Raw genomic sequence first — 20,408 nt, 5'->3', positions numbered from 1 at the left:
ACAAATCATATATTCATGTTAGACTTGAGCCATAGACACTAATTAACACTTTTATAATTCAAAAACATCTAGAACACAAAATCTAGTGATTTTAGAAAGTTACCCAAATAAGGTGAAATTGGTATCAAGTTGTAGAGGAAGAAGAGAGGATCCCAAATATGTAATTTGTTTTGTTGCTAGCTTCCTAATCCGAATTTAGATGATGAATCTTTGAGTTGAAGATTGAGAGAAAATGTGAAAGTATGAAATAAAAAGGAAAAAGGAAATAAAAGAAAATGAATGGATGAGGATGGAGTTTGACTCCTTTGACCTAGTCACCATTTTGGCATTTTGACAAGTTTAGTCCCTCAAGTTTGTAGTCGGGTGCAGAAATTAATCGAACGAATTATTTTGAATTACACGAGAGTACGGGAGACGTTATAATCCAATAACGAAATTATTAAGAATGTTAGCTAACGGAGGATACGAATCTAGTCACGAAGGATATTATTTAAAATAAAAAGACGAGCGTTAAAATAATTTAACGGAAAAATGCGGGATGTTACAACCGGCTCCGTGGTTCACACCTAATTTTTATAGTGCTACCGGCTCCGTGGTTCACACTTTGATGCTACCGGCTCCGTGGTTCACATCACAACACGTGCACCATGATGCTACCGGCTTCGTGGTTCACATCATAGTACACTCACACATACTATGACATTCCCGGCTCCGTGGGTCATACCATAGCATACAAATAAATACACCATATACATACATGTATAATTACTCCACTCACCTTAACAATTTGGTGACGATTTTATAACTCCGCAAGCTTCAAAGCAAAGTACCTAATATAATAAGTACTCCATTAACACACAAACTAGTTGGACTAAATGCCAACAATTTACACATGTGCATTCAATGACTTAATTGCATTAAATGCCCCATTTACCAAAACTGTCATTTAAGGTCAAGACCCATCATCAATCACTAAAAGCTAGTGATTAAGGTCTAACAACACCGACTTACACAAACTTATGACATTTCACACCCATCTTGCCCAACTAGGTCAACAATTACTCATTTAATCACTTTAATGTCAACACACCCATTTCGGGTCTTCCACAAACCCTCCTAACACCCATTTACTAAACATTTAGGTGTGCTAGTAATTAGCTAAGCAATTTATGTTCATACACCCCAATTAATACTTTAAAACTCTAGGTTAGTTACTATTGAGTCTACATGACTCAATCTTACCCAAGAACACCCAAAATCGCCAAACATGAGTTTTATGTTCACCATTTACCCAAACCCTAACCCTTACACAAAATCAAAGTAAGGAAATTAAAGTTAGAACATACCACTACAACCAAAACGTAGCTAGAGAGGAGATGAACAACTTTATAACTCGAGCTAAGACTCAAAACTAGCTCCTTTTTCCTTTGCTTGAGCTTTCTCACACAAGAATCTCACACTCTCTCTCTAAAATTGAAGTGGATAGGATGAGGTTGTTGGAAATAGAGTGAATGACACCCCAAGATCGGACCTACTGGCCTCAAACTCGTCCACAAGTGAAATTACCAAAAAGCCTATCAAAATATCTAATTAAAATAAGCAGAACCCGGCTATAGTGAGGAGTGCGCCACGCGCACCCCTATGTGTGCGCTGAGCGCACCCAGCCCAGATTACTCTTCTGACCTCTGTTTTAATATACAAGGTCACCCACACTTCATGTACTCTAATTACACTGCTGTACAAGCTCCCTAGAACTTTTCCATGAGTTCTTCCATGGAATGGTATGGAATGTTCATGAAAATATCTATCACCATGTATATACTTGAAGTTTCTAGTACTTAGATCCTAACCATTAATTTAGATTAATCTTAGCCATCCATTTTGTGTTAGGAGTAGTATAAATAGGGGTGGTGTCATTTGGCATATCACACCTCAAAAACTCAATTATTCTCTCTTGTAAAGCTTTCTTAATCAATATAAGCATTTTCTTTAAGTTTCCACTTGTTTTCTATTTTGTTCTCTTTTAGTCACTTGAATCATTGGAAAGTCCAAACTATGCTGACTTAGTAGAGAGTAAGTGTCGCACGGTGAGCTTATCGATATATGTCCCGTTCCGTTCTTTCGGTAATATTAACGTCCGTACGGCCTACTGTTCCCCTATCTTTTTTCCCCAAACTGATTTTGAAACCCTAGGCAATCGAATCATTTTTCACCTTCGATCAATCCGTTTTTACTTATAAATTCCCTTCCTTTTTTTATAAACTTAAATTCATACTTTTACTTACAAAAGGCCATGTTAATTTTGGTGTTGAGGTAATTGCAAGTAAATTAGGGCTTAAACATGACGAATCCTAATTTACAAATGAATCCTCAAATGGAGCAGATCATTAGTGAAATTCGTGACAATTTCCGCACCCTAGCGTAGGTGTTATTTATTTATTTATTCGCTATTTTTGTGTACTTTGTTCGTTGTTTACTTTAGTTATTGTACTACTTTTTTTTTTTTATTCATTCATTCATCATGCAATTTAAAAATTTTATTCTAAGGAAGCATGACAATTGTGATTGTTCATGTATTCTTATTTGGAGTATTATATGTCAATTACTGGCTAAGACTGTAATTATATACAAATGTATATGTAAAATTAGCAATAGCTAGCTATAAGTATTAGTTATAAGTAGAGTTGCATGCATTAGGAAGGAATTAGCATTGTTTATAAGGAAAATTGTTTATTGAAAAACTATATAATCTTGAAACTGTACTTTTGTATTAGAATCTTGTGCACAATTCAAAAGTGTATATTTTGATTTTTAAAGCTAGAAAATGCAGCAATAAATAGCTACTGGAATTCTATCTTAGAAATATAGCCGATAGCGGTGCATATTCTACTAGTAATATTAGTTCCTTTTCCAGCGAAGTAGTAGTATGTCGAATAGTGGTTCTACTTTATGTATGTATGGGGTACATATTGCGTGTAATGGGTGTTCATCTGAAGATAATTGGCTATGTGCTTAGATGGCTAGATACTAGTGCTGTTAAATTTAGTGAGATTTAAATCAATACAATATTTTTTCTGTCAAGTTGCCATCTTTGATCTTCATATACAGGCAGCACTTGTGGTCATGTGTGAATCCTTTATAATTCAACCTATGTTCAGTCTGATATTCATCTTCTTTTCAATTATTGACGAATAACATTTTGATGTTAATTATAGAGTGCTTATGTGTTTGCAGATCAAAGCGTTGAATTCGTATACGTCATTCATAAAGATGTAAGTACATTTACTACAGACGGGGGCGGATCTATTCAGGTGCAAACGGGGTCATCCGCCCCCCTACGATATCAAAATGTTTAATACGGTGTACATTTTTATGTAGATTTAATGTAATTGAATTTGCATTTGCTACTCAGCTCCGTTTCTCTTATTTCTAAACTGTCTATTCAGAAATTGTTTAGATTAGGGTATCTAAAGTCATGATATATGATGGTTCAATGATATCATCTTGGTTACCTCTTGACCTTTTCGATTTAACTGGTAATAATAAGACATGATGCAACTAGATTTTTCTTCTTTTATATGTAGTTTGTTTATGTTTATAGCTTATAGCTTATGTTACATAATGTTGATGCTACTCTTTTCTAAACGACATAATGAGAACTAGAGATGCCTTACGCTTATTCAATGTACAGATGTGCATTCTGTACATTATGGAATATTATCATAATTATAATATCTTTCAAATTAACAAAATTGTTACTAGCTCACATGAACTGTTTTGGTTAGAAATGTTAATTCAGCAGCTTAATATTTCTGGCAATAAGACAACGGATGAGATGGATCGGACGATTGAACGCTCTAAAAAGGTGACACGTTATATCTTTATTCTGTTAGGTGATGTCATTATTACTTCGTTTGTTATATGATCTACGAGTTATGTACAGGTGGTTTATGAACCAGTTATATTGGGAATTCAAACTGCTGATTCACTGAAACGCAAGGTGAGTACTTGCCTCCTTTTTTTACCGTGTCTTGATAAAATCCAGTTTACCTTACCTTTGTTCTTTGTCTAAATATTTATGCTAAATGCTAATATGAACCTTTACAATTTTCCGGATGAATTAATTGGGTCTTATCAATGAACCTGTGACCATTCAGATCTCTATTAAAATGGAATCCCAGCTTATGAAGGAGACTGGACACCATGTTTCAATCCTTAATCTACCAAATAACTCTCCCTTATTGTCTAGTCCCATAACTCCACAATTGCAACAACCAACACAATTGCAACGGACAACACAAACGAGAAAACACATGAAAAAAGACAAAGGTATAATATTATGCAATATACGTTTTTTTTTATATTTTATTATTTATATATATATATATATATATATATATATATATATATATATATATATATATATATATATATATATATATATATATATAGGGGTAGGATCAATGTGGAAGTAACCAATTAGGGGGAAGTGGTTGAAGTAATTTTTTTTTTTTTGTAAATTTTGTTTTTTTTTCGAATTTCTTTCTTCAGACATCAAGATCACACGAAAATATGAACATTTAAAAAAGACACTTCGTGATGAATGTTATTATTTAGGCATGAAAACGATCGACAAAAATAACATTCAAGATAATATTGATCGTGAAGAATGTTAATCTTCGATATTTTTTTTTCCTTCATGTTTTGTGAAGTACTTTTTGTCAAAATTTAGCCCGATTTATAGTTTTGGGTTTAGGGACTAAACCCTAAACTCTAAACCGTTCGTGTTAAAAAACTCAATCTAAATCCTAAATCCAAACCCTAAACCCTAAATTTCTAAACCCTAAATTTTTAAACCCTTATATCTAAACCCTAATGTCTAAAACCTCAACATACGCTCGAAAAACACGATAATTGTTATATATTACTTCTTCGAGCGTTTTCCCGCCAAAATAATAACATTCATCACGAAGTGTCTTTTCTAAATGTTCATGTTTTCATCCAATCTATGATGTTCGCGAACAAAGTTTTTTCAAAAAAGCGAAAAAAAGAAAAAAAAATTTGCTTCCCCCCGATTGGTTACTTCCCTCTTGATCCTACCACTATATATATATTTCGCGAACATCATAGATTGGATGAAAACATGAACATTTAGAAAAGACACTTCGTGATGAATGTTATTATTTTGGCGGGAAAACGCTCGAAGAAGTAATATATAACAATTATCGTGTTTTTCGAGCGTATGTTGAGGTTTTAGACATTAGGGTTTAGATATTAGGGTTCAGAAATTTAGGGTTTAGGGTTTAGATTTAGGATTTAGATTGAGTTTTAACACGAACGGTTTAGGGTTTGGTGTTTTGGGTTTATGGAATAAACCCAAAACACCAAACCCTAAAACCTAAACTCTAAATCGGACTAAATTTTACTTCACAAAACATGAAAAAAAAACGTTAACATTCTTCACGAACAATATTATCTTGAATGTTATTTTTGTCGATCGTTTTCCCGCCAAAATAATAACATTCATCACGAAGTGTCTTTTCTAAATGTTCTTATTTTCATCCAATCTATAATGTTCGTGAACAAAGTTTTTTCAAAAAACGAAAAAAAAAAAAATTTTTGCTTCCCCCCGCTTCCCCCCGATTGGTTACTTCCCCATTGATCCTGCCCCTATATATATATATATATATATATATATATATATATATATATATATATATATATATATATTGTATTATTATTATATTATATTATATGTTTTATAGGAAAGGTAAAAGAAGGTGGCACATCAAGGTTGCAAAAAAAGTGGTCGCATAAAGAGACGACATGGTTAGCCAAGTGTTTTTGCGACACTCCGAAGAATCTAATAGTAGGTAACTCGTTGAAGAGAACGAATTTTTGGGGAACAGTCAAAGAAAAGTTCAATGACAACGAATGTGGATGGGAACGAATGGAAGATTCGTTATCTTCAAAGTGGCGAGATGTGAACAAGGCATGTACTAAGTTCTTCTCGATCTTCAAAGATATTAAGGATCAATGTCATAGTGGATCAAATGATGACGAGATTTATGATGCGGCGATTGCATTTTATAAGAATCAATACGCCAAGAAATTTAACATGAAGGAAACATTTTTTTTCTTGATGCAACATCCAAAGTGGAATGTTTCTGATGCTCCGGTTGGTAAAGCTCAAGATGATTTTGAGAATGTTGGTGATAGTCAGCCCGACACCGTGAGTCTTTCTCCAGAATTTGAGAATGAGTTGTTCGAGAACATGCCGATTCCACGTCCCATGAGACGTGAAAGAGCAAAGAAAGCGGCGAGAAGTTCAACCTCTTCGGATGCACCCACTTCATCTCGCTGTAGAAGTTCGGGTTCGTCAAAGGTTGCTGAACTTATTGGTAGCATTACGAGATTTAAAGATGGATTGAGCCCGCAAAGGAATATCGCGCTGGATAAGTTCACCGAGTATTCAAGTATTCAGACAGCTCTTTCTTGTATAAACGTGTTGGAGAAATCAACCGCGGACATGCCCGATCCAAGAGATGCAAGACGTTTGGAGAATCTAAAAAAATTGGTTCGTCGCAAGTTAAAAGATGATTTGAACATTGATGACAACGAGGACGACGACAATTAGTTTATGTGTTTTAATTTATGTTGTAATGTATTTTAATTCATGTATTTAAATATGTATGTTTTTATTTTTTTAGGAATTAAAATTATGTACTGTTTTTATTTTAATGTAATTGTTTAAGCCTTATAATATAGTACTTATTTAAACTTTATAACATAGTACTTATTCCATCCCGTTATAATTGTTCACTATTGACTTTTTAAAATCTTTTATCTACTTTGACCGTAAAGTTCTTTGTTTGTATTATATAATACTTAATAAAAATTATATTAATGAAAACACTTTTAAAACACCATCAATTTATATAATTTTTATCAAATATTATATAACATAATTAAAAAATATTTGAAGTTAAACTTGACATCAAAAGACTTTGAAAAGTCGATGATGGATATTTTTAATGGGATAGAGGTATTTTTAGAAAGTTTAACTAAACCATCCCGCTATAAAAACTTGAGGAATGTTGAGGTTCGGTTCGATTATGTTGTTTTGGGTTTGTTAGGTAATGTGTCGTAAAAAACTGCCTAGACGGCCGTTGCAACGGACGTTGCAACGGATTTATTTGCATACTGTTGCAGCGGATCTAAAAATGGGTGAAACGACTCAATCCCGTTTTACGAAAAACGACCTTTTTTTTAAAAGAGACATCAGGTGCGGCGCACCAGGTGCCCATTGCGGCGCATCATAAAGCTGAGTTTCGACACTTCAAAGTCAGTAGGTTTTTCCACATTATGGTGCGACGCTTTCCTTTTAGGTGCGGCGCACTCAGTTTCAACCTTGAAAACCCATTTTCAAGTACACATTGGACACCAAAATGTACATTTCAATTAACACCTGTTAAAATTTCAACATACATTAAATTATAGTGTCAAAAGTACATATCCAAGATTAAACGCCTCTTGGGTAAGTGACGACTCGTTACACAAAATAGTGGTAATGTTGACCCAATTTACCAAATCAGTGGTTTAAGAGAATAACCCAACCCGATTCCAAGACCATGATTCTCGAGTCCAAATCCATAAGCACGCTCGCCATGAGCTCAAGCAACCCTTAAGCATCTAGTCTAACAAGTACATATCGTCGCCTCCTCAAAACAATAGATATAAAATGGTAAACAATGAGTGGGTAAGCTAATGCTTAGTGAATGTAACGATTATATACATACATACACATAAAATGACTACCGCATACAACGACCTACATATGATCATATAAGCTACGAGCAATACAAATAGCAAGTATCACCTTAGTATCCGCACGTATTATCTAAAACAAAAACAATATACAACACGACTCTTATGGTTATGTGACATTCCAAAATTTTAAGTTACGTATTTTGTTAAAAGGACTAGTGTTGCAAAGTCATGTATGTTGAGGTTAGTTAGTACTCATTCTGTTTCATATTAATAGTTCACAGACAAAAAATACACAGTTTAAGAAAATGTTACAAAGTATTGTACTTTTTGTTACTTTTCAGTTTTATCTTTTTCATTTTTTTCTCCTTTAATCAAACACATATATTAAGGGCACAATAGAACTTAAGCTTCTTATTTAAAACTATTTATAAAATTGGAGTATTAGGGAGGTCCCAACGGTTCGCCCAGGTCCTCCGCCCACAGCCGTCCAACCTGGGCGCCGATGGCATGGAGGCCGCCCAGGTTCCGCCCAGCACCCCGCTCCATCTGCTTCGATTTCGTCCAGTTTGAGCATATATGAGGACGACAAAAGGGACCGTTGCAAAAAAAAATTTAAATTAAATTAAAAAAGCCAACGGCTCTTTCAACGGCTATATGCCATTTTTCTCTTTCTTTTTTTCTTTTTTTACTCTATTTAAACACAACCCACTACTTCATTTTACACACACAAATTACATATTATTATCTCATTCTCATCTTTTTATACACTTTTCTCACTTTTTTTTACCACAAAAATGAGTTCCAAAAAAACACGAAACAAAGGAAAAGCGAAACAACGTCCGGTAGTTCATGATCCAAATGCAGTGAGTCGAGATATGATACAAAATTTACTCGATAACTCGCAACAAACTACCGGGTTTTCTCAATTTGCAAATACTAATCCATTTTCCGGTATGTTCGGAAATATCCCACACGAAAGTCAACAATCTCAACATATTCAAGTTTACCCGAACCAATAAGCTCAACCACTTCCATACTACCCGAACCAACATTCTCAACAACGTCCATACTACCCGAACCAACAATCTCAACATTCTCAACAACTTCATTCATTCCCGAACCAACAACAAACTCAACAAACACCTTATATCCAAGTCTACCTGACGAATCATCCGACGAAGAAGTTCCCGAAACACCACTCCAAAATGAACCCGAATCCGATCCCGAGCCCGAACCCGAACGTGATCCGAAAAAAGAAAAAGGAAAGAAAGTGAGGTATCCGAAGGTTCCTTGGACCAACTTGGAGATAAAAATTTTAGCCGAGCGTTTTGTGTATGTTTTCGAACATCCGAGTGTCGGAACCAAAGTCATAATTCATTTTAGGGTGAAGTCCGAAGACAATATAATTCGATTGTTACGGAGAAAAGACGTGCGGATCAAATAAGTGGAAAATGGTCTAAAATGCAAAGGGATGTCAAGATATGGATTGCGCTTTACAACAAATACGAAAAAAGTGGCAAAGTGGTTGTAATAACGAAGATATTATGAACGCGACCCGAACCGCTTTCAAAGCGCAAACAAAGGGCCGACACTTTGCGTTTAAGGATGCATAGCGAGTGTTAAGGGATTGCCCGAAGTTTTTAGAAGGTGAAAGTATATCGAGTAACAACAAACGAAAACAAGCCGATGATATACCAATCAATGTTCCAACCGAGGGAAGTTTCAACCCGAACACAAGCACGCTCCCCGACCCAATCCAAATGGAAAATTTGTTAAAGGATACCGACCCAATCCGACGTCCTCCAAGTCGAGCTAAAAGTCAAAGGGACTCTTACTCATCCGATGCCGCGAGCCGTATGTCTTCCGATGAAGCCCGCTTTAAAATTGCTCAATCGACCCAAGCTTCACAAGAAATGGCGAATCAAACAATGAAAAAGCTACAACAAGACAGCGACATGCGAACTATGTTTAAAGGGTTGAAGCTTCTTTCCAAACCGGTTTCACGAGATTTGCCTCCCGATGAATACGATATGTTAATGCAGGCTCAAGAAAAAACTAAGAAAAAATATGCGAAGCAATTGAAAAACTTGGATGACGAGGAGGAGTAGTTTGCTTATTTAGTTTTCTAGTATTTTATTTTAATTGTCGTAATGTTTTAATTTTTAATTATTTTATTTTTTTTAATTTTAATGAAATGGTAGTTTTATGTTATTTATTTAAAATTTATAATATAAATAATAATAATTATTTGATAATATAAAAAAATTAAAAAAGAAAATAAAAAAATATGGAAGGAATGAGTGTCATGGTTGGGAGTGTTTAGTCCTGGGTTTAATCCTGAAAAGGAAGTGAGATGAAAGTACTGGTGTAGCGCTGAATGTTTGGTTAGTCCTAAAATAAGTTCTGTCACCATTGGAACCTCTCTTATGGGCATCCCAAAATGAAATATTAAACCATCTTATTACTATGGGAATATGGGAAGATAATATGGGAAGAAGGAGAGAGTATAATATTTGGTAATTTAGAAAATTTACTAGTGAAATGACCCACGAAATCACGGGTTTGTTTAAACGAAACAATTCAATGACATGTTTTAGGTATTAAGTAAATGTAAATGTTAAAGTTGTTTATTTTAATGACCCTTGAAACCACGGAATCCGACTAAAAAACTTGTCGTTGTACTTGACCAGGTGACCACTAATTATTTCATACTAATGGAAGGTCAATACTTTTAAAAAGGCGATTAGTTGAACTTGAATCCCTTGTATCAATTTTTCACCGAAGTAGCTAGAATATGTCTGATAATTGCAAGAAAATAATACAGAACCTAACTTCATATTATGCCCATTATATCGTATAATCTAGGCCCATTTATCAGACCTGCATAAAATATAAAGCTACTCCAATAACTAATGATTACTAATAACCATCAATAATCACCTTGCAGCTTCCATAAACACATCAGATATTCAATGTGATATTCAACAAACTTCACAATCATATCTTGCTTTACAATAGCTTTATATATTATAGAGTAACTAACTGCCAAGGAATAGCTCGAACATATAACTGGTAGATAAATTATTACTTATACATAAGCAAAAGATGAAAAGAAAGCATCTCATACTTTGTGCTAACGCATAACTTGTTTTGATGTGGTTTACATATTCTATGATGGTTCGTGACAAAGAAATATGAAACATTTCCCATAATACTCAGGTAGTATGCTAATTCTTCATTTACCCCAATTTAGCTTGAAGTCAGCCCAATCGCACTAAAAGAAATTTCACAAATATCTAATCGTTATTATTCCTTAAAAGAAACATGTTGCTGAAAATACTTGGATCTGTGATCATAAGGCATATGAAAACAAAACAAAATTAATGTTGAACCACAATGTGAGAACTAATTAAACTATCAAACACAATTTTGATTGTTTTCTTTTCAAAAAAATTAACATGCCAAAAAACGGTTCATAGAAGAACCATCCTACCAAGTTTATCTATCAGATGAAAGGGGTGGTTTAGTCCCTCTCGGATGATCCAAATCGCTGTCAAAAAAAAAAAAAAAAAATTAGATGAAAGGGGATGAAAGATCCTTCAATTCATTATCAATTCAACAATAGTTAAAAATTTCATAACTGAAGTCATGCTTGCACCCTCTTTATATTTAAAAATTCGGTATTGACTACCACAACTCGTATATATTAAACATATATACATATCAGTATCAACTATCAAATTTTTCGGCCTGTAGATTACCATGACTAAAGCCAAATAAAAGTATTAAAAAAAACAACTCAAAAGGCATTGACTTTGAAAGGGTCGTTTTCATCAAGGAATTAAACATACTTATAAATTATATTAAGCATATTATAACCTTTATATAACGTTTTCATCAAGGAATTAAACATTCAGGAACCATTTGATTTGAAATAACCCAAATAACAACATTTGATTCGAAGCATGAAATGTACACATTTAATCTGAAACACAAATACAAATACAAATCCTAAAATAGACAGATTTATATGAAATCAAGGATTTTGAATCATGAATACTTACATCGTTCATTAATAAATTGTCGTTGAAATTGATGTTGAATATGAACTGAATGTCGATTATTCATTATCTTAAAGAGAGTATAATATTGTTTGTGATGAAGAATATGTGTGATTGTGAAGCATTTGAAGGAAATTTGTAAGTTGTAACTGATACCGTAAAAAAAATGTCGTATGATACTATTTATTTTCTTTTCATATTAATAGGGGTGTTTTATTTATTTATTTTTTGCATAATAATATTATTTATGACATCATCAATATGGTCTAATATTTTTTCTTTTTACTTTTTAATTTTTTTTTTGTAAAGAAAAAAGCTTATTTATGATGTTATCCTTTTAGAAATTTAATAGAATAGAATCTATACATATATATAAAGCGCATCCATTTAATCCTATGTGTCACTCTCTCATTAATCTGAATTAAATTAATCCTACGTGTCACTCTCTTATAAATCTGAAATAAATTAATCCTACGTGTCATTCTATTAATCAATCCTAATCAAATACAAAATCCTACATGTCGTTTTATTATTAAAAAAATCAATTAAATAAACCAAATACAAAATCCTACGTGTCGTTTTATTATTAAAAAAATCAATTAAATAATTAACTAAATCTTAAAAAGATTACATAATTTAATATATAAAATTAAAATTAAAATAATTCAGAATCATTATCAAATCAATCCCGTTTGTATTTTAGGGTTTATCTCACTAAATAATTCAGATTCAGAATCATTATCAAATCAATCCCGTTTGTATTTTAGGCTTTATCTCACTCCCTCTCAATATATGAACAATTTCCTCCTTCAATCTTCAATTTTCAATTTTACTAAACAATCAATCACATCACAACTACGATTAATGTTTGCCATTCCTTTGCATTTCAATTTTGTAAGCTGGAGTTATGGATTATATGGTCAAAGGTACTTTTTCTATGCACAATAGTTTAACCACCAAGGGCTTTATCTCACTCCCTCTCAATATATGAACAATTTCCTCCTTCAATCTTCAATTTTCAATTTTCAATTTTACTAAACAATCAATCACATCACAACTACGATTAATGTTTGCCATTCCTTTGCATTTCGATTTTGTAAGCTGGAGGTTATGGATTATATGGTCAAAGGTAATTTCAATTCCCTACTTTTTCTATGCACAATAGTTTAATGTATACGGAGTAATGCTATACAAACTCCAAATTTAATCATGCTCCAAATTTAATTCCAAAGTAATCCTTTTTCCCTAAGGATCGTATTCCACAAGTATTCCGTTTTCCCTAAGGATTACTCCCGTTTTCTGTTTTGCCATCTTATAAATACACGTTAATAACCTACGTTTGTAAATATGTAAACAATATCCTCTTTAACTGCATTCTTCTTTTTTTTCTCTGTTGTTTTATCTAATGGGTTCCAATATGCTATTCATCCGAGACATAACTCCAAGAAAAGTTAACTTTTCAATCAGGGTTAAGGTTATGAAGATACAGATTATGAATGGAAAAGGGTATGATTTCGGTAAAGATACCATGGAGTTAATAGTTGTTGATGAACAGGTAACAAATTTTATGTTATTAATATTTATGTCATTTAAATTGTGTAACATATTAATCATTATTTCAATTTCAGTGCGTTAATTGTTTATTTTATTCAATTGTTATCTTCACATATAACTAACTCCTTTTACAGGGTGATAGGATTGGTGTTAATATTAGACATATGCTAAAGCCAAAGTTTGAAAGTGCTTTGAGAGAGCACCATCATTACATTCTTCGGAATGTAGCTATAGTTGACAACCCAGTCAGATATAGATCAATTCACTGGAATCATGAAACTAAACTAATGTTCACTCACAAATCAACTATTATTCCCTTTGAATCATCTCAGTGGACTGGTCTGGAAGGGTTCAATTTTATTCAGTTTAGTGATCTTAAGTCACCTGTGTTATTAAAAGCCGGAGTTACTGCAGGTTGGTAATTACATGTTTATATCTTGTAAACATAAATTACTTTTTATAGAAAACTATAATACTGACCAGTTAAAACTTGTGTTGCAGATGTGATTGGAAGGGTGAACAGTTATGGTAACATCAAGCAGCGTGGTCAAACTGATGACATACAATCTAAATTCATAAATTTTGAGTTAAAGGATCTAAGGTAAGACTTTTTATCTACACTCAAAATTATTAGGTTACTACATGCTTATATATTATTTATAAATTATACATAAATATTATCTAATTCTGATTTTGTTATTATTATTAGTGATGTTGTGGTGTCTTGCACGTTATGGGGTCAATTCTGTCTGGACTTTTATAATCACATGAAGAAGGCAGGTGAAGATCAGTGTGTGATTGTGTTAATTCAATTCGGAACGACCAAGGATTATTGTGTTGAAGATCAGTGTCGAATAAAGAACATTGTTTCTCAAAAACTGTCAAATTGAAAGTATACAAGGTAATGGATGTCTCCACGCCAAACAATGGAAGAAAAAGGGGAAGAAAAAGAAGTTCTGAAGATACTAATCAACTTGCACAGACGACTACTAAAAGAGTTTACAACAAAAAAACAATAGGCAAGAACAATAATAATATAGTAGAATCTCAATGCAAACAGATTGACAGAGGTAATGATATATTATTACTTTTCATTACATAAACTATTTTTTCTTAGGAAGATAAATAACAGACTATGAAGCCGATACACTAACTATGCAGAATTTGGCTGCTCATACACACAATGCTTTAACATCAACTTCCAACCCTGTTATCGCAAGAAAAAAAAGAAAGGAAATTATGCTTGCTAAAAGACTTAAAAAGGCAAATCACACACAACAAAAATCAAATTCAGTCAATGCATACCCAGAAGGTAATTCTTGATCCTTTTAACATGTACTTATGTATAACCAAACTGTTAATGTTTTGTCATCATGATATATGTAGAGTTACACATAAAAACCATGGAGAGATCATCAGCAAATTCTGCTCTACACCACAACAAACATCCAAATTCAGATGTTGAAAGTAGCAGCACAAGGCATAAAACAAAAAAACAAAAATCATTAGACAAAAACCAGCAAAATCAACACACCAGTGTTAGGATTCAGCATACCTATACAGGTTTGAAAAATTTATCTGTTTGCTACTATGTGCATTAAATTTATTATTTAACACCATGAACATAATATCAATTATGTCTCAATAATTAACTGCATATTAATGTTTATATTCAACTCTTAAATATATTGTTTGCCCATATGATGCAGCTACTGTCTCTACAACATCAAATACTTCAGCCGTTATATCATCACTTAATAAACCACAAGTCAGTGAAAATTTAAGGTCTAAGAGTCCTTCTACTTCAGATACACACAATATACAAGAACCATCAACACAATCCACTCGAATGACTCAGACGTTGCAGCACACTGTTAATCATTATGACAATCCAAGAGGAGTGCATACAAAAAGTAAAACTCCTTTTTAAGAATCAAATGAGTATCAGACTAAAAACTTTTACACAACCAATATTAACCGTTGAAACTGTTTGGTTTTATTTGAATTCTTTGTTTCATATTTAGATGCACGGACTGCAAGAATGGAAAAACTAAGACAACGTCGTAATGGTAAAATAGATGCTGAAGAAAAAATAGTTGGGATTTCAAAAGGTAATAATAGTATGCCTAAATAGAACAATGAAGATAAATTACATTTAATCATACATATATCTCTACTGATCTATCTTAATACATTAAATTTATCCCTTGCCAGATTATTGCGATGAAGGAGATTTATCACACACTTGCTCAGCTTGTGGGGCATTTTTGTGGTATAGAGAGACACGTCGTGGTAAGACTACAAAAGGTCTGGTAGGATCATTCTCACTTTGTTGTCTCAATGGAAAGATAGCTCTGCCCGAATTCACAAAAAATCCACCTAAACTTTTATTGGATTTATACACCAATAATCATCCAAAGAGCAAACATTTTATTGAAAACATCAGGCAATACAATATGATTTTTTCATTTACGTCCATGGGTGGAAAGATTGACACAAATGTCAACAAAACTAAAGGTCCTTATACGTATCGTATTCGTGGACAAAACATCCATAAAATGGGAGGTTTGATAGCAACAGCTGGAACAACACCAAAATATTCGCACTTGTACATCTATGACACTACAAATGAAGCAGCAAATAGGAAAAAAGCTATCGGGTAAAATTTATGCTCTATATTTATTATAAATTATCAAATACTAAATAACTTAAAACTACATGAGTATTACAATTCTAACATTGACACTTTCTGAAAAAATATTTGTTCGTCAAAACAGTGGAAAAAACTGCAATCAGCCGACTTCGTCCAAAAATACACTAGATGAATTTCTAATTAATGAATTAATACAACTTCTTGACAAGTGTAATCCTCTTGTCAAAATCTATCGGATGGCGCGTGATCGGTTTGAAGAAAATCCAAATCATAGTTTTAAGATAAAGTTAATTGGTCGACGAAGCACAGATGGGCGCAATTACAATCTACCGACAGTTGATGAAGTCGCTGCATTAATTGTAGGTGACATAGACTTGTCTTACGATAAAAGAGATATAATAATAGACAGTCATGTTGATGGCCTACAGCGAATCAGTGAACTTCACCCTCAGTATCTGGCACTACAATATCCTCTTTTGTTTGCTTATGCCGAAGATGGTTATCGACCAGATATTTATCATCGTGACGTTGATAACAGTACCACAAAAAAGAGAAAGAGAGTTACAATGCGAGAGTTTTTCGCATATAAAATACAAGAAAGAGCGGTCCCAACAATTGTACATCTAGGACGTAAGTTACATCAACTATTGTTGGTGGATGCTTACACAATGGTTGAGTCAGAAAGAATTTCATACATAAGGCTTAACCAAAAAAATACTACGATGTGATACTTTTACCAACTTAACAGAAGCATCGCTCACAGGTAGTGCTATAAATACTATGTTGGGTAATCGGATAAAACTTCCTTCATCATTTACCGGTAGTGCCAGGTATATGATTGAAAATTACCGTGATGCTATGGCGTTGTGTCGAGTTTATGGGTATCCGGACCTCTTTCTAACTTTTACGTGCAACTCCAAATGGCCAGAAATCACTAGAGCGTTGGAAGGCTCCAACTTGAGTCCCGAAGATAAACCTGCTTACCAAGCTAGAATGTTCAAAATAAAGCTAGATCGTCTTATGAGTGATATCAGAAAAAACAAAATCTTTGGGATGGTTAAAGCAGGTAATTACTTTTTCTTCAACATATATATATATATATATATATATATATATATATATATATATATATATATATGTATGTATATATATATATATGTATATATATATATATATGTATATATATATATATATGTATATATATATATATATATATATATATATATATATATATATATATATATATATAGATATATGCATATTAATAGATATGGATTATAATATATAATATGCAGTGTTAATTATTAACATTATTGTATTGTTATATGATAATTTCTATCTTTCAACATTTATTTCTTCTTTTGTAGAACTTTATACAGTGGAGTTTCAAAAACGTGGACTACCTCATGCACATATATGCATCTTCCTTGATGAAAGAGACAAAATGCCTGAACATGAAGATATTGATAAATATATTTGTGCTGAAATACCCGATATTAATGAAGACCCAGAACTTTATCAACTTGTATCAGATTTAATGATACACGGACCGTGTGGAGAAAAGAATCCAAAATGCCAGTGCACGGACATTGACAAGAAGTGCACCAAAAGATTTCCTAAACCATTTGCAGACATTACAAGTGTTGATAAAGATGGTTATCCCGTATATAGAAGAAGGGACGATGGACAAACAGTCAAAAAACAAGGTCATGACCTTGATAACAGAAACGTTGTACCCTACAATCCCAAACTATTAAAAAAGTATCAAGCTCATCTCAATGTTGAGTGGTGTAACCAAGTAGGGGCAATCAGGTATTTATTCAAATACATCAACAAAGGGAACGATAGGGTCACCGCAGGCGTATTTGATGAAGATACAGATGAAATTAAAGAATACTATGACTGTAGATATGTCTCATCTTGCGAAGCCGTCTGGAGGATACTAGCTTTTGATATACATCACAGAAATCCTACTGTTATACGACTACCATTTCACCTAGAGGATCAACATTCAATTGTGTTTGATGAAGATGATTTGATTGAAGATGTTTTAGATAACCCTTCAGTTAATACATCTATGTTTCTTGAGTGGATGAAATGTAACCAAATAAATGAAGAAGCACGACAATTAACTTACGTTGAGTTTCCTACAAAGTTTGTTTGGAACAAACAAACTAGGGTTTGGACATTAAGGAAAAAATTCACAGGTTCAATAGGCCGTATACATCACGTTTCCCCTTCAACGGGTGATCTATTTTATCTCCGGATTTTGTTGAATAAGGTGAAAGGTCCTACTTCATATCAAGATATTCGGACAGTAAATGGTAAGGTATGTTCTACTTTCAAAGATGCGTGCTATGAAATGGGATTATTAGATGATGATCAGGAATACATCGACGGTATCAAGGAGGCCAGTGCTTGGGGTTCTGGAAATTTTGTCCAATCTTTATTTGCACAATTACTTGTATCTAATAGTATGAGTAGACCTGAAGTCGTATTCGAAAACTCTTTTCAGTATTTGTCTGTCGACATTATTCATCACCGGCTTTCAGGTATCGTTATATTTATTATTTTATATTTTATATTCTTTAAAATTATATGATATATTATATTATTTATCTTATCCGTCTACTTACACATAATAATTTACATACAATCTCAATTAATGCAGGCATAGAACCAACCAAAGAAATGTTACAAAACCTTACTTTACATGAAATCGAGAAGATACTACAACGAAATGGTAGTACTTTAAAGAGTTTCACTTCCATGCCGTACCCATCTTCAATTGGTTTGAATTTGTCTGATAATCTTCTTATTATAGACGAACTATCATACAACATGTCAGCTCTAGCATCTGAACATTCCGAGCTTATTGGTAAATTAACGGAAGAACAAAAAATCGCATATGACACTATTATAAGTGCTGTCGATCAAGACAAAGGTGGTGTATTCTTTTTGTACGATTATGGTGGCGCAGGTAAAACATTTCTATGGGAAACATTATCAGCTGCATTGCGTAGTAAGGGAGACATTGTTTTGAATGTTGCATCAAGTGGGATTGCAGCTTTGTTGTTGAGTGGAGGAAGGACTGCCCATTCCCGTTTTGCAATCCCTATTAATCCAACTGACGACACATTTTGTCGCATTCTGCCAAATAGTAATTTGGCAGCATTAATAAGAAGAGCTAAACTGATAATTTGGGATGAGGCGCCAATGGTGAATAGATTGTGTGTTGAAAATCTTGATCGATCTTTACGCGATATATGCCGGGTAGATAATCCTAATAGCATAGATACACCATTCGGAGGAAAAGTTATAGTATTTGGTGGAGATTTTCGACAAGTCCTACCAGTCGTTACACAAGGAAAACGAGAGGATATAGTTGATGCATCACTTTCATACATATGGGATCATGTTACCGTTCTGAAACTTACAGTTAATATGAGACTTTTGGGACTTTCTTCAGGTGCATCTATTGTTGATAATGGAAATACTGTAGAAGATACTCGAAGGTTTGCAGACTGGATTCTAAACATAGGTGATGGTACTTTAAACTCGACAGATGACGGTATATCAAAAATTGAAATCCCTGACGATTTGTTAGTCAATAATGCTGAAGATCCTATTGGTTCTATAATTACCTCTATATATCCAGATTTTTTGGAAAATTTGGGTAATCCAACTTATTATCAAGAACGTGCAATTCTCGCTCCAACTCACGAAATTGTTAACATCATTAATGATCGTATGATGGAGTATCTAGAGGGTGATGAAAGGTTGTTTTTAAGCTCAGACAGTATTTGTCAATCCGAAAAAGACTCAGACTTCAATAGTGAATTGTACAATACAGATTATCTAAACAGCATCAACCTTGGTGGCCTACCAAAGCATAATCTTAAACTAAAAGTAGGTGTACCAGTAATGTTGCTTAGGAATGTCGATCAAGCTGGAGGATTGTGCAATGGTACACGATTACAAATAACAGAGCTCGGGGAGAAAATGATCAAAGCTAAAATCTTAACAGGTACCCACGTTGGCACAATAACTGCTATTCCACGTATGTTAATTGTTCCATCAGATAAAAGAATTCCTTTCAGATTTCAAAGAAGACAATATCCATTGTCTGTATGCTTTGCAATGACAATCAATAAAAGCCAAGGACAGTCCTTACAACATGTTGGTTTATTTCTACCAAAACCAGTTTTTAGTCACGGGCAACTTTACGTTGCTCTCTCTAGAGTTACTAATAGAAAGGGGCTGAAGGTGCTGATATTAAACAAGGAAAAAAAAGTTATCAAATAAAACCCAAAACGTCGTATACAAGGAAGTGTTGCAGCACCTATAGCAGCTGGATCGTATAACTATAT

General features: G+C 33.3%; 3 protein-coding genes across 4 annotated transcripts; all 3 read left to right on the top strand.

Moving 5' to 3' along the window:
* The first annotated feature begins 2,111 nt into the window (after nt 1-2,111).
* LOC139857632 (uncharacterized) lies at nt 2,112-6,765 on the top strand. Of its 2 annotated transcripts, XM_071846447.1 has the most exons (6): nt 2,112-2,421; nt 3,235-3,272; nt 3,786-3,865; nt 3,944-4,000; nt 4,158-4,329; nt 5,766-6,765. In XM_071846447.1, exons 3-6 carry the CDS (start codon nt 3,788-3,790, stop codon nt 6,635-6,637), a joined length of 1,179 nt encoding a protein of 392 aa, XP_071702548.1. In that variant the 5' UTR covers nt 2,112-2,421; nt 3,235-3,272; nt 3,786-3,787; the 3' UTR covers nt 6,638-6,765. The 2 variants fall into 2 exon arrangements, with proteins under 2 accessions (XP_071702548.1, XP_071702547.1); XM_071846446.1 differs by having other exon boundaries at nt 3,235-3,865.
* A 6,471-nt stretch (nt 6,766-13,236) lies between these two features.
* Nucleotides 13,237-14,275, top strand: LOC139859303 (uncharacterized). The gene is made up of 4 exons (XM_071848099.1): nt 13,237-13,386; nt 13,520-13,799; nt 13,887-13,986; nt 14,095-14,275. The coding sequence occupies exons 1-4, from the start codon at nt 13,237-13,239 to the stop codon at nt 14,273-14,275; spliced, it is 711 nt and encodes a 236-aa protein (XP_071704200.1).
* A 14-nt stretch (nt 14,276-14,289) lies between these two features.
* Nucleotides 14,290-20,343, top strand: LOC139859302 (uncharacterized). The gene is made up of 11 exons (XM_071848098.1): nt 14,290-14,455; nt 14,518-14,697; nt 14,772-14,948; nt 15,095-15,298; nt 15,410-15,496; nt 15,600-16,044; nt 16,163-16,668; nt 16,787-17,104; nt 17,406-17,942; nt 18,093-18,590; nt 18,710-20,343. Exons 1-11 carry the CDS (start codon nt 14,290-14,292, stop codon nt 20,341-20,343), a joined length of 4,752 nt encoding a protein of 1,583 aa, XP_071704199.1.
* Nucleotides 20,344-20,408: the final 65 nt, after the last annotated feature.

This window comes from Rutidosis leptorrhynchoides, chromosome 7 (assembly GCF_046630445.1).
Source record: "Rutidosis leptorrhynchoides isolate AG116_Rl617_1_P2 chromosome 7, CSIRO_AGI_Rlap_v1, whole genome shotgun sequence".
Classification (NCBI taxonomy): domain Eukaryota; kingdom Viridiplantae; phylum Streptophyta; class Magnoliopsida; order Asterales; family Asteraceae; genus Rutidosis; species Rutidosis leptorrhynchoides.
Note: the sequence above shows the minus strand (reverse complement) of the source record. Positions and strands in the feature narration are given on the sequence as shown.

Coding starts and splice junctions, on each gene's coding strand:
- LOC139859302 (XM_071848098.1), top strand. CDS start 14,290: ATGGATGTCTCCACGCCAAACAATGGAAGAAAAAGGGGAAGAAAAAGA. Junction 15,299..15,409: donor AAGAGGAGTGCATACAAAAA/GTAAAACTCCTT, acceptor TTTCATATTTAG/ATGCACGGACTGCAAGAATG. Junction 17,105..17,405: donor CTTTGGGATGGTTAAAGCAG/GTAATTACTTTT, acceptor CTTCTTTTGTAG/AACTTTATACAGTGGAGTTT.
- LOC139859303 (XM_071848099.1), top strand. CDS start 13,237: ATGGGTTCCAATATGCTATTCATCCGAGACATAACTCCAAGAAAAGTT. Junction 13,387..13,519: donor TAATAGTTGTTGATGAACAG/GTAACAAATTTT, acceptor CTCCTTTTACAG/GGTGATAGGATTGGTGTTAA. Junction 13,800..13,886: donor AAAAGCCGGAGTTACTGCAG/GTTGGTAATTAC, acceptor CTTGTGTTGCAG/ATGTGATTGGAAGGGTGAAC.
- LOC139857632 (XM_071846446.1), top strand. CDS start 3,653: ATGAGAACTAGAGATGCCTTACGCTTATTCAATGTACAGATGTGCATT. Junction 3,866..3,943: donor CGATTGAACGCTCTAAAAAG/GTGACACGTTAT, acceptor AGTTATGTACAG/GTGGTTTATGAACCAGTTAT. Junction 4,330..5,765: donor ACACATGAAAAAAGACAAAG/GTATAATATTAT, acceptor TATGTTTTATAG/GAAAGGTAAAAGAAGGTGGC.